The sequence below is a fragment of the Ochotona princeps genome, chromosome 2 (assembly GCF_030435755.1).
Source record: "Ochotona princeps isolate mOchPri1 chromosome 2, mOchPri1.hap1, whole genome shotgun sequence".
Taxonomy (NCBI): domain Eukaryota; kingdom Metazoa; phylum Chordata; class Mammalia; order Lagomorpha; family Ochotonidae; genus Ochotona; species Ochotona princeps.
Genome location: NC_080833.1, coordinates 78,121,624 through 78,136,242, shown reverse-complemented (window position 1 = coordinate 78,136,242; position 14,619 = coordinate 78,121,624). Strand labels below are relative to the sequence as shown.

Genomic DNA, 14,619 nt, shown 5'->3' with positions numbered 1-14,619 from the left:
CGGGCCTGGTGGGGGTTATTGTGGGTTGCTCTGACTGGGCTGCAGCTCCCACTGGTTTATATGAGGGCTGAGTATGTGCTGGGCAGAACCAGACTGGACTGCAACACCCATTGGTTCCAGTGGAAGACAGGGCTGGAAACAGAACCAACCCAGCAATTGCAACCACCAGCTGATTGGGACGATGGATTGTGCTGGGCCCTGTACTTGCTAGTGCATACAAGAATCTGGTCTGGGAACACCTCAGACAAAGTTTCTTTGGGGATCTCCCCAATCGAACTGCCAGACTCAGAACCCTAGCCAAGAAAAGACAGAAGAAAGAAGAAGTCAATCAACCACCTATGCTATATGTTGGCAGTGAAATACTGGGCAAAGAGAGACTCTAAGAAGGACTATGTCAATCAGTGGATTCTTCAACGACCTCATCATGCTTGGAGTGGCGAGACTGGCAGCGATTCATAACTGTTGTACTATCAAAACCACCTGAGCAAGTATCTCAGAGCATGCCCCACCTTCGGGACCTGGGGTGGGTGGGAGACTGGGTGGGGCTTCTCCCTCAATATCCCCCTTTACTTCAGATACACTAAGGAAACAGTATGGAAATAATAGTCTTACAAACGTTCCTATAGCCCTTTAACCTCTTTACCCTAATTAACTGTATAAAGATTGTCAAAAATATAATAAAAAATGAAAAAAAAGAGAGAAAGAGAAAGGGAGTAAAGAAAGAAGAAAGAGAAAGAAAGGAAGGGCGAAAGAGAAAGAAAGAATGAATGAAAGAGAAAGGAAGAAAGAAGAAAGAAAGAAAAACATTTAACAACCACAAGCACCAGCACTGGCCTCTTCAATGCCCATGGTGCTGCCACCAAGTCCTGCAAGCTTTGCTGCACCATACATTCCCTTTGTACTTGACCAAGAAACCGTGACTTGGATGCAGTGCAGAAACCATGAGGTTTTCCTCTTGAAGCAAGTAAAGCCATTTTGGATAGCTAATGACGAAGAGACATGTACTTTTCCAGAATGATTCATTATGTTATGGAACTCAAAATATGCATTTAAAAAAGCATCTGTGCGTGCATCTGTTCATGGAAACACTGCAAAATTATCTGATGCAAACCAAGTAGAAGATCATGGTCTGAGAATACTCTCAGAACACAACAGGCAAGCGGACACAGTGATGTAAGATTATAAATCCTAATGGAGGGGTTCTGTGGTGTGAATAAATAGTGCACAAGGCCAACCTCCTCACGTGCATGCACAGAAGGGTGTCACACACATACGTCGAGTTATAAATGGGTTAAGAATCTTTGATTCATTACCAGAAATTCATGAGATACAAAAATCCAGCAAAACAAGATCAACTAAGACATGTTTAAAATTATTAACAAACAGCTTTTTGAGTAGACTACAGTAATTGTATTAATGTCTCTGTATTTTAATAAACAAGTAAATCAATGTGTTTCTTTAAAGATGTTCATCTTTCAACGTACATGGGTATGATTGAATGCTTTTTCATTGGCTTTAAAGTTCTGACTTGATTTTTTATATCTTTGCAAGTGAAGCCCAGCTCTCCTTTCTCCGTTCCTTCCTTCCTTCCTTTTATTTATTTATTTATTTATTTACAAAAGGTGGTCTTCGCAGCAAAACTGATGCATGTAGTCTTTTTTAAAAAAGTTTTTTGCCCCCCCCCTTTTTTTCCTTTTTAAATTTTAGCCCCCACATATAATGAAGAATGTGCAGTATTTGTCTTTCTATCTCTGGTTTATTTCACTTAACATGATGCTTTCCAGTTTCAACCGCTTCAATGCAAACAAAAAAATTATTCTTACAGCTGTATAATACACACACACATCATTTTTTATTCATTCATCTGATGGGGCACACCTTGGTCGATTTCATATGTTGGCTGTTGTGAACAGTGTTAACTATAAACATGATGGAACAAGTATCTCTTTGACAGATTGTATTCCTGTCTTTTGGATATATACCCAGTAGTGGGATTGCTGTTTTTTTTTTTTTTTAAAAGAAACCTGCATACTCTTTCCCACAGTGCCTGCCCTAATATATGTTCCCAGCAGCAACATGAAAATGTTCTTTCTCCCTATCCTCTTCAGCATTGTTGCTTTCTGTCTTTTAGATAATAGCCTTTTTGGTAGTGGTGAGGTGATATCTACTCAGTGGTTTTTGAGACAATTAAAATTCTCAAAGTCTATTGGAGGGAATTATCTTCACTTTTTATTAAACTGTGCATTGTTCTAATATGTCATGTATTAGTGTATTTGTTTAGAATTCATTTAATCAGAGGTCTTCAGGCATAAATTTGACTCAAAATAATGTGCACTATCCCACAAACTTTTACATTTAAAATTGTATTAAGAATCATACAAATATGATATCTTCATATTTCACTATTTTGTGAATACCCTAAATCACCTTAGCTACAAATTATCTACTGTCGCTAACAAGGAATACAGCCAAATAGTGTCCTAAACAATTCAAAATAGGAAAACAGAATTGTAATAATGTAATAAATTGGAAAAGAATACTTTTTAAGTGCCTTCACCCCACAACTCACAATTAAATGCATTTGGTTTATACTTTAGCCATAAGCTGAAAAAAAAAAAATCATCCTCAGCCCAGTGTGACGACTCAGCGGTTAAATCCTCACCCTGTACACACTGGTATCTCATACAGGCACTGGTTTGTGTCCTGTTTGCTCCACTTTCCATCCAGCTCCCTGCCTGTGGCCTGGGAAAGCAGTGGAGGATGGCCCAAAGCGTTGGGACCCCAACCCCACGTGGGAGGCCTGGAAGAAGCTCCTGCCTCCTGGCTTTGGATCAGCTTAGTTTTGACCCTGTGCAGCCACTTGGTGAGTGAACCAGCAGACAGAAGCTCTTTCTTTGCCCCTCCTCCTCTCTGTAAATCTGCCTTTCTAATAAAAACAAATAAATCTTGGGGGAAAAAAAGAAAAAGAAAAATCACCCCACAGGCATTTAGACTCATGGTTAAGATGCCACACGAGACACTTGTATTCCCTACCAGAGTGCCTGGGTTGGAGTCACTGCTCCATTGGATTCCAGTTTCCTGGTAACAGGCACCCAAGGCGAACAACAGATATGATTCAGGTAGGGGGCCTGAGGCACACACAGAAAACCTGGGTGGAATTCTGGGTTCCTGGCTCTGGCCTGGCTCAGGCCCAGGAGTTGCAGGCATTTGAGCAGACGGAAGTGCTCATTCATTCTATGCCTCTCTTTCTCTCTGTAGCTATTTCTCTTGCTCTCTCAAGCTCTCTCTTTTTCTCTCCACCCTCCCCCACTTCTGACTCTCAAATAAATAGACGTTTTTATTCAAAGAGCAATCCCCAGTAATGAACTGATGGGCATGCTACTTACATAAATAAAACAAAACATCCTCCTCCCTTGATTCAGGAATAAAATCTACTGCAAAACAGTAACCCCTTAAAAGACTATACATAAATAAACAATACTATTTTCATCCACATTTTTCTCCTCCTCTAGCAGCTTTAGCGAAGGGTAGAGGAAACTCTGAAAAGAAGAAAAATAAAACCTTTCCTAGTTATTATTCTTAACATGGAAGACTCACAGTTTCAGCAGGTGAACCACTTTCAGATGCAAAATGTGCTCTCCTCTGGCTGGGTGTGCAGGAGGAGCCCTTGCTGGCCTTAGCCTGTGAGTGATGATGCATGCATACTATACAGCTGGTGAGGAAGGTCACTCAAAGAAATTGCCTGGGTCAGCTCAAAATATTTTTAAAAGAGATGCAAATTGAGCAGGAGGGAGAGATGAAAATAAAATCACCCCTTGACAAACAGCCTTTTTTGGGGCTAATATAACTAAAGATGTCATAGATGTGTATTTGATGAACATTTCCTGTATATTTTAGGAGAAAAGACCCAAGATTTTATTATTTCTGTGTAACATCTAACAGTACACATTCAATGTCACAATTTTTCAGCATCTATTCTCAGGCAATAATGATAAACACAGGAAAAATGTCAAACTTATTTGGTGCTTTCTATTGAAAAAGAACTCACACACATTGCTATTTTTGATTATTTTGTTTCCACTATATCAAATACTTCTGACCTACTGATCTACAAGCAAACTTATAAGTTTATATATCTTGGTAAAATTTATTCCCAGAGGAATAACATTTACATTTATAATGTAAATAAAAATTGCTTTGACAGATCGTCTGTATTGCCAGCATCCCATTTGGGCACCGATTCAACTACTAATTACTCCACTTGCACTCTAGCTCCCTACCAATGCCAGAGCAGCTGGGAAAGCAGAGGAGGATGGCCATGTTCTTGGGGCCCTAAACACAGCTGCAGACCCAGAGGAAGCTCCTGGTTCTACCTTTTGGTCAACTGAAGGGATGTTTACTTCATCCATTTCTTGATTTCATCCACTTAAATAATGAGCCATCTCGGGCCCAGCGGCGTGGCCTAACGGCTAAAGTCCTCGCCTTAAACGCTCCGGGATCCCATATGGGTGCCGGTTCTAGTCCCGGCAGCTCCACTTCCCATCCAGCTCCCTGCTTGTGGCCTGGGAAAGCAGTCGAGGACGGCCCAAGGATTTGGGACACTGCACCCGCGTGGGAGACCTGGAAGACCTGGAAGAGGTTCCTGGCTCCTGGCTTCGAATCGGCGTGCATCGGCCCGTTGCGGCTCACTTGGGGAGTGAATCATCGGACGGAAGATCTTCCTCTCTGTCTCTCCTCCTCTCTGTATATCTGACTTTGTAACAAAAATAAATCTTAGAAAAAAAATAATGAGCCATCTCAAAATCATAGCTCAGCACTGGAAAACAATAGTTTTCTGGAGTGGGTGTTTTGCTTAACAGTGAAGATGGTTGCTTGGATGCCCACAACCCTTATTGGAGTCCCAAGTTCAAGTCCTGATCTTGTCAACTCCAGCTTCCTACTGATCTACCATCAGGGAAGCAGCAGTAATGGCTCAAATAGCTGGGCTCCTATCACTCATAACGGAGACTTGGATTGAGTTCCCTTGCTTCTGACTTTGGTCTTGGCTGTCATAGGCAGTTGAAGGGTAAACCAGTGGATGGAATCTCTTTCTTTCTTTCTCTGTCTGGGAAGACACACTTCTTCCATCTGATGAACTACTTCTCAGATGGCTGCAGTGGCCAGGGCTGTCCCAGCTAGAACCCAAGAGCTTCATCTGAGCTTCCCAAGTGAATACAGGGGCCCAAACATGTGGGCCAACTTCTGCCGTTTTTTCCAATTAGCAGAGAAGTGAATTGAAAGTGGAATACCTGGGACGTGAACCGGTGCCAACAGAGGATGCTGGCATTGCAGATGCAAGATTAACTCAGTCTGTCACAAGACCGGCCTCTTACCATCTCAAAGGCATCCTTTTTCTTTCTTTCTTTTTTTTTTTTTTTTGTAAGATTTATTTTTTTGGGTCCAGTATGATAACTCAGTGGCTAAATCCTCATCTTGCAAACTCCAGGATACCATATGGACACTGGTTCATGTCCCAGCTGCTCCACTTTCCATCCAGTTCCCTGCTTGTGGCCTGGAAAAGCAGCACAGGATGGCTCAAAGCCTTGGGACTCCTGCTGGCTGCTGGTGGGTGCCAGGCTGGGGCGTCTCCATGCTTGGATCCCTGATTCCAGCCACTGCGTACATGCGGAGAGCTGTCCCCAGGTGGCCAGTGAGCCATTTGGCACCAGGCTCTGCCTGCTGGCCTCCTGGCTACCAGCTCTGGGATTTTAGTTCTTTTAATTGCAGCTTAGTTAGTTCTAATTTGAACCCATTGTGCTTCTGGGATGGGAATCAGTCCTAAAGATTCCCAACGACAGAGTAACTTTTCCTTTGAAGGCAAGTAAGGGAAATGAGACCTGGTAGGTTGGAGGAGAGGGACCAGATGATCTTTGTGGATAAGACTGATATACAAAACTCCTTAAAATCCTGTGTAGAACTTGTAATCACCAAACAGTGCTGACCACTGAACACCAGTCCATGCAAAAGCTAAGGCTCGGGGCTTGTCCAGCAGGATCATATCCTATTACCTGATATGATGATGGATCAGGGGACAGGTCACATTAGGCAGGGACATGACATCAACTAGCACACGAGAAAACCATATCCAGGGGTCGATTCTGTGGGGGATGTGTGGGAAAAACCCTGTGGAAAAACTAGCTCCACTGGTTAGCTCAAGAGTTGAGGTGGTGATGGATTAAGCTAGGTATGACCAAGGAGCCTGCCATCACTCACGGGTAACGGAACCCACAACAGTCTGGACTGGTCAAGGCAGCAGCACCTGAATGTGCATCCTGAATAGGGTGTGGGGTGGGCCGGGCTGCAACTTTCACCAGTTCATACAAGGCCAAATGGAAGGCCAGACTGCGCCGGGCACTGGCCTAAAACCCACTGAGCACACTGGCATGTATGATAACTGGGAGTGGGTCAAGTGGAGGAACTTGAGAAACTCCCCTGGCAAGTCATAGCTCCCGCTGGTGAACACATAGTCCAGACCTAGGGGTCAGACAAGCTGGGCAAGTAGCTCCAACAGCGGGCTAATGTGTGAGTTGGCAATGGAATGGGGTGGACTGGGCAGGACTGAGCAAACCTAAGCCCACAAGCAAATCTAGAAACCAGGATGGAACACAGGTCATGCCGAGCTAGGCTCTTGCACCTACAGGTCTGCATGAGCCAGGGACGCTAAGCTACAGCATCCAAGGCAGAGGCCGGGACAGGTGAGGGGCTGTGCCAAGCTGAGTCACAGCAACCACTGGCATGCGCACAGTCAATGGCTGGGAACAGACCCGGTTGGGGAGCTAAGCGGATACCCTAACTGGGTTGAGGTTCCCACCAAGAGGCACAGGGCTGGAATGGGGGCTGCGTTCTGATCAGGAAACAGTTGTAGTCTCCCTTGGCACAAGTGTGGACTGGGACTGGATGCAACAAGCTGGGCCAGACTCCAACACCATCTGGTGTCCTGGAGGACCAGGGTAGCTGTGGGATGGACTAGGCTAGGTCTCAACCACTGCTGAACCATGTGAGAGCCTTATGTGGGTATGGACGAGCCGTGGCTGGGCTGAAACATCCAACAGTAAGAACCAGATTGGGTTGAAGGCCAGTCAGGAAAGGCCACTGTCACTGTTCCTGCTAGGACAGGAGGTGAATTGAGTAGGGCTGGCTCATGAATCACCTGGTATGCATGAAATGTGACATTGAGAGAGGTTCTGATGGAGGAGCCTGGGAAACTCCTCTGGCAGGACACAGACCCTGCAGGTAAGCGCAAGAAGTATGAAAGGAAACAGCCCAGAACAGGCCATGGAAAGTTTCCCACTGGCATACATTTGGCAAGGGTCGGGGGCAGACCAGGCTGAATCAGTCCACGTCATCCACTGACAAATCCGAGCACCAGAACAGAGTGTGGGTCGAGCCAGGTTCGGTCGCAACAAAAACCAGTGCACAATACAGAATGCCAAGGTGAGATTACCTGTACCAGTTGTAATCATAACCACAGTGCCCAACCAGCACACAAGAGAACCAGCAAGGGAGGGGGTGGAGCCGGCAGGGGGAATCTGGGAAGGGGTGCTCCCCTGCTGAACAGCTACTCCCACTGGAGAGCATGAGTTGGGATGGGGGCAGACCAGACTGGGCAGGACTACAACACCTGTGGGCCTCATGTGAACTAGATCAGGGAAAGGGCAGGCTGGGTGGATTATTCCTACTGGTGCAAACAAAATTAGAGTGGGTGAGGGTTGGTTGGGCTTAGCCGCAGCATCAGATGGCAGAAGCTGGCACTGGGGGCTAATTCTGTCAAGTTTTAAACCACAGAACCGCCTGAAAAGTGCATAATCTGGGAGTGGGAGTCTCCTAGAAGGGAAATAGTGGGCTCCTCCCTCTTGGGTTACCACCCCCACTGGAGGGCACAAAAATCAGGACAGGGGCTGGGTGGCTAGACAGAGAGGCACCCAACAACATCTGTGTGGGCTGGATAGTTGAGCTGGTTAGATGGAACTAGGCTTCAATACCCATCGACATGTACGAAAGCCAAATGGGATGTGGGACAGACTGGACTAGTCTGCTATTCATATTGGCAAACCAGGGTAGTGGGCGGGCCTGGTGGGGGTTATTGTGGGTTGCTCTGACTGGGCTGCAGCTCCCACTGGTTTATGTGAGGGCTGAGTATGTGCTGGGCAGAACAGGCTGGACTGCAACACTCATTGGTTCCAGTGGAAGACAGGGCTGGAAACAGAACCAACCCAGCAATTGCAACCACCAACTGATTGGGACGATGGATTGTGCTGGGCCCTGTACTTGCTAGTGCATACAAGAATCTGGTCAGCACCGGAATAGAGTGTGGGTTTAGCCAGGTTCGGTCGCGACAATAAGCAGTTCACAACACGGAATTCCAAGGTGAGATTGCCTGAGCCAGATGTGACCGGAGCACCCAGCTAGCACATGCGACAACGAGGAAGGGAGGGGGTAGAACCGGCAGGGGAATAAGGAGTGGTTCCCTTGCTGAACAGCAACTCCCACTGGTGAGCGGGAACCGGGATGGTGGTAGACCAGACTGGGCAGGGCTACTGCACGGGTGTGCCCATGCGGACCAGGTCACGGAAAAATCAGGCTGGGCTGATTATTCCTACTGGTGAATTCCACAAATAGAGTGGGTGAGGATTTTTGGGGCTTGGCCGCAGCAGAGGCCGGCACTGGGGGCTAGCTCAGTCAAGTTAAACCACAGAACCACCTGGAGAGTGCATAATCTGGGAGTGGGAATGGCCTGAGAGGGAAATAGTAGGCTCCTCCTTCTTGGGTTGCCACTCCCCATGGGAGGGCATGAAAACTAGGACAGGGGCTGGGTGGCTAGACAGACACCCAACAACTCTGTGAAGGCTGGATAGTTGAGCTGGTTAGATGGAACAAGGTTAAAAACCCATTGACATCTGAGAGAGCAGAAGGGAAGGTGGGTCAGACTGGATTAGTATGCCACACAAACAGGCAAACCAGGGTAGGGGGTGGTCCTGGGGTTATTGTGGGTCGCTCTGACTAGGCTGCAACTCCCACTGGTTTGTGTGAGGGCCAAGTATGCGCTGGGCAGAACCAGGCTGGACCGCAAACACCCATTGGTTCCAGAGAAGGACAGGGATGGAAGCAGCACCAACCCAGCGACTGCAACCACCAGATGATTGGGGTGATGGACTGTGGCGGGCCCTACACTTGCCAGCACATACAAGAACCTGGTCTGGGAATACCTCAGAGTTCCATTGGGAATCCCCGCAATCGAACTTTCAGACTCGGAATGTTAACCATCAAACGACAGGACGGAACAAGTCAACCAGCCACCTCAGCTATATGTTGGTAATGGAAAAACTGGGCAACCGGAGATGCTGTGTTGGACTGTGTCGACAAGGGGACTCTCCAGCAACTGCAATGTGTTTGGAGTGACGAGAGGGGCAGCAATGAAGAACTGTTGAATTATCGGAACCACTTGGGCAAGACCCTCGGAGCGTGCCACACATCTGGAACCTGAGGTGGGTGGAAGTCTGGACGGGGCTTCTTTAAAATCTGCTTTTACATCAGGTTTATTAAGGAAACAATCTGGAACTAATTGTCTTGCCCATCTTCCTGTAGAACTTGAACCTTTTTACCCTAATTATGTCAAGATTGTCAAAATAAAATTAAAAAAAAAAAAAAAAGAATCTGGTCTGGGAACACCTCAGACAAAGTCTCTTTGGGGATCTCCCCAATCGAACTGCCAGACTCAGAACCCTAACCAAGAAAAGACAAAAGAAAGAACAAGTCAATCAACCACCTATGCTATATGTTGGCAGTGAAATACTGGGCAAATGGAGACTCTATGATGGGCTATGTCAATCAGTGGATTCTTCAATGACCTCATCGTGCTTGGAGTGGCGAGACTGGCAGCGATTCATAACTGGTGAGCTATCAAAACCACTTGAGCAAGTATCTCAGAGCATGCCCCACCTTCGGGACTTGGGGTGGGTGGGAGACTTGGTGGGGCTTCTCCGTTAATATCCCCCTCTACCTCAGATACACTAAGGAAACAATATGGAAATAATAGTCTTACAAACGTTCCTGTAGCCTTTGAACCTTTTTACCCTAATTAACTATGTAAAGATTGTCAAAAATATAGTAATAATAATAATAATAATAAAAGAAATTATTTTAAGAAAAAAGCCTTGGGACTGGGCACCCGCATGAGAGACCCCGAAGAAACTCCTGGCTCTTGGCTTCAGATCTGCTAAGTTCTAGCCATTGCGGCCACATGGAGAATGAACCAGCAGACACATCTTTCTCTCTGTCTCTCCTCTCTGTAAATCTGCCTTTTCCATAAAAATAAATGAATTTTTAAAAAGTAACAACTATGTATTTTTGTCTTTAGATTTTATTCTGTAACGTGAAATATTTAGGTCTTTAACTCCTCATGCATTCTGTTATGTACCTGGGAAATAGTTCACTTTTCAGCTCGAGGAAGCTACTTTTTCTGCCTTCTTCCCACTCCAAGCCTCACCAAATGTGTCCTGGTAACAAACAGTCCAAGCCTTTGATTTGTGTAAAATCTCCTTTTCCCAGTCACTGTCACATTCTGTCCACAGTGGGTATTGCAGAAAATAAATAAATAAAAAAAAACCCTCCAAAACCATTTTGTAACTATTTCATAAATCTGAGACACTCTTTTAATACCTCTTTTAATCCTCAAAAATGTACAAATTTAGGATGGCAGCATGTAGTTTCCCTAGCCGCAGGAAAACCACTGCTGAGATGAAGGGACATTTGGGAATGCCAGCACGGCCTGCCCATTCACTGTAATAAAGTGACACTGTGGTAACTGCTATGGTCTGAACATCTGTCTCCTCCAAAGCTGAAGTGGGAATTTCAATGTTACTGTAACCGTATTAATAGGTGAGATTTTTAAGAAGTGGCAGGACATATGAATTGTGCACTCCCCTATCAGCTCCAGGCCCTTTCGGCCTCTTTGCCCCACCTTCTGCAAGAAACAAGAAGCTCTCTGCAGGTGACATTGCCTTGATCTCAAACTTCCCAGTACCCTGAACAGGAGCAAAGCGATTTCTGTTCTTCACAGGTTGGTCTGCGACATTCTGTTACAGAAGCACTAAGACAATAAGCCAACACCTTTGAATGCAAGGCTAAAGCTTGCTGAAAGTTTACCAGAATTCTGGAAATCCATGAAGCAGCAGCATCAGGGGCTTGCCTCTTTCTCCAGCAGCTACATAGTGAAATCGCAGTCCAGAATCCTGAAAATGGAGGATGCGAAGTTCTAGTGATGTTTTACGCTGATTGTCACCATAGCATTTTTAGTACATTTACTACAGTTTAAAATACTCATCTGCATTATTTTCAATGCTGAGAAATAAATGTCATTAATTTTCAGAAAGACGAAAATCAACAGTTTATACACAGAGTCATTCGAAAGTCATTGCCAACATCCCCATCATTGACGCATCCCTCCTTCTTTTGGTCAGTTCATGCATCACAAGCTTCCAAACCAATGTCACCGCCTGTAACTTCCATCTCACTGATGTGTCACTTTTCACCCCATTCAAATTCTGCAGTACATGTAAATGACTATGGATTTATAATCCTGCCAAGTTTACCTCCCAGTCATGTACTTTTCTCAGCTTGCCCGTCAAAAGCTGCGCCATCGGTTACATAAATCACACCTCCTTCCCTTATTTTTAGGTCTCTCCTTCCCACGTTATTATTTTGAGTGTTGCATGCACTGTTCCCCTTGCGCCTGGTTCTCACGTCATGTTAGTGTGCATTTTCAACAGCAGAAGGCCTTGAGTGCTCGAGATGTCCCTCTACACAGCAGCGAGGCCAAGACAGCCCACGGAAGATGAAAATTAATGAATGAGCATGGTCTGAGCACACAAAAACAAAATGGAGAAACAGCAGAGATAAGGGGAAAAAAGGAAGGAAGGAAAGAGGGAGGGAGGAAGAGAGAGCGAGAGAGAGAGAGAGAGAGAAAGACAAGAGAAAGGAACGGAGGGAGAGAGAGAGAAAGGGAGAGAGAAAGAAAGCCAACAGCAAAACCATGAATAAAAGCTGAGCACAGACTGACCTTAGACAACCAAGCAACCAACCTTAGAGGTCACCTGACTGACTGCTCCATGCTCCAGAGCTAGTTGGTCAGCTCCAAAGATGTGCACACGGGTCTCCAGGATGACGAGCAGCTGGCTGGGGACAAGATCCCCAGGATAAGGTTCTTCCCACCCCTGGGTTCTGTGTCTCTAGGGAAGCTCTTCAGGCCTATAGAGGCACCTGAAAGGGGCTAGGAGCAATTCCAGAGGATTCTTCTTCTAATTTAAGAAACAGAGACAGGCACACCAAAAGACCTTCCAGCTACTCACAATGGCTAAGGCCAAAGTCAGGAGCTAGGAACAGAATTGAGCTCCCCCACAAGAGTGGCAGGAATCCCAACGAGTTGAGCCATTGTCACTGCCTCCCAGGAGCTACACTGGTGGGAAGCTGGAGCCAGGAAAACTGAACACTGGCACAATGTGTGGGATGCAGGCACGGTTCCAGGCCAGACACCTTCTCCTGGGAGGCTTGTTGTACTACTTTCTCCACTTCAGATGGATAGAGTTAGCAAATCCAACTGCAGAATGCCTTTCTGGAAGTTGAGCAACTTTTCTTTTGGGTGGTGAATCTTGAAGGCTCAAAATGCTGTGGCCACTTGTATGGATTTAATGAACAGATGCTTCATTGCACTGATTCGTGTGCCATTCACTGTGCTAACTTGCTTTTTCATATTTTCAAATACTAGCTAGCGCAGTTCTCATGTTAACTCCAGGCTGAATCAGAGCAACAAAGAAGTTAAGTTCCTCTTGCCCTTCTGAACTCCAGTCACTGGGCAGTATAATTCCGAAGAGGAATTCAGGACGTGGTAAAACCCCCGCCCCTGGCCAATACGAAGTGCTTCTGAGTCAGCCCGTGGAATGTATGATGGTGACTCTTTCACCACCTGGAGCCTCAGGAAATAGAATATCCGTGGGCTGTGCAGAAGGGCTGGGGTGGGCATGGACAATTAAAAACCCGCAGGCACAGGTGACATTTATGCTGTAAGCCATTTCTTTGGTCCCCCACTTCACCCATCTGTTCCCCTTCCCACAAATACACACCATTTATTGTTTCACATACTGCCCAGGGCGGCTGTGGGCAGAAGAAACTCCTGGATTCCAGAGACTTAATGCGCTGTACTCTTGTCTAACATTTGGGCGAGGACTGCCTCCTGAGATAGCAGGGCGCCACCAGGGACAATTTCCCAAAGCTGCTTGGAGCTCCAGAGGGCAAAGAGGTGACAGGCGCATCGCCCCTTGGCAGGGGAAGCAGAGGGAGCAGAATTACGCGGGGCTGTTGTGGCAGAGGTTTGGAGGGACGGACAGCGACATAAGGGGACACTGCTAGAGAAACTCCACATGCAGAAAACAGCCGAGACACCTCGTCAGCTCTCTTGCTCCATCGCTCCCTCTCCCTCTCTGCCTCACACATTACCTCTCTGCCGCCACACCTCGCCCCTCAAGCCGCCCGTTTTGGCGTCTTCCCGGTGCCCACAGCACGCCCTGGAGCCGGGGACACCAAGAGACGCCGAGCCGGACGCCACGAAACGGGCAGCCCGGCGCCCTCCACTCTCACGGCCGTCATGTTCCCTCCCGTCCCCGCCAGGCCCGCACCGGCCTTCACCTTGATCCGCACGTAGCAGTGGGTTCCCAAAGAGGGGTCGTTCAAACACGCCGGAGGGTGCTCACGGGCGACCCGCCGGAAGGTCTGCGCAGGTCCCGTGCCGATGCTCCACAAAAGTTTGAGCAGGTGGACGGCGGCGCAGAGCCCGCAGTAGCAATAGACGAGGGACCAGAAGAGCAGGGACCGGATCGCGACCATCAGGCGGGTCAGACAGTCCTGCAGCCCCGCCATCGGGCGGCGGCGGGGCCCGCGGCCCTTTCTCAGCAGCCGGAGAGAGCGCGCGCCGCGGCGCGTCAGGGCCCGCCCGCCGTCGCCGGCTCGGCGCGCGCCTCCCCCGGCCCTGGCGACGGCGCCGGGGCTGCGTCCCCAGTCACGCCGGGGCCTCCAGCTCGTCCGCGGCGCGCCCCGGGCTGCCGCCCCCGCCCCCGAGCGCCGCCGGAGGGGATCCTTCTCGCCTCACCCCGGCCTCAGGGGCGGCCCGGGACAAGGCCCGGGTGCAGGCCGTGACCCTTCCTCCCCGGATAAGGGTGAGGGGAGGCATCCCCTTTTGAAAAAAATGGCTGGAAAACTAAGGGAGAAGACTTTGTCAGACCGGCCCAGGGAAGCGGCACTATAGTGTTCAAATCTTTCATCTCCTGGCTATTGGGGCGAGTTCGTAAAGGCGTTTTATGGGGTGGAGGAAGGGGGGGGGGCGCGTGGAGGAGAAGGCGGTGACCTGTTTGCAAGCTCCGTACTGGTTATCACTACTTGGGCACTGGCGCCTTGGGAAGATACTGGTATTCTCCTACGAGGTTGCAAGTCGTCAGCCCAGTCGGAGATTGGCAAGTAGATCACACTGATTCTAAAGACAAGCTGGTGACAACCCGCGGTTTGTTTTCTGTTCTGATAGTGTGTGAATGT

At 47.7% G+C, this 14,619-nt stretch overlaps 1 protein-coding gene across 1 annotated transcript in view; it reads right to left on the bottom strand.

Annotated features, from left to right (window-relative positions):
• Positions 1-14,361, bottom strand: part of EPHX4 (epoxide hydrolase 4) — a 46,613-nt gene extending 32,252 nt beyond the window's left edge. Inside the window, exons 1-2 of the mRNA XM_058659147.1 lie at positions 13,720-14,361; positions 11,185-11,270 (exon numbers count right to left, since the gene is read on the bottom strand). Of these exons, the coding sequence (XP_058515130.1) occupies positions 11,185-11,270; positions 13,720-13,950 (317 nt within the window). The 5' untranslated portion in view covers positions 13,951-14,361. The remainder of the gene's footprint in view (positions 1-11,184; positions 11,271-13,719) is intronic.
• Positions 14,362-14,619: the final 258 nt, after the last annotated feature.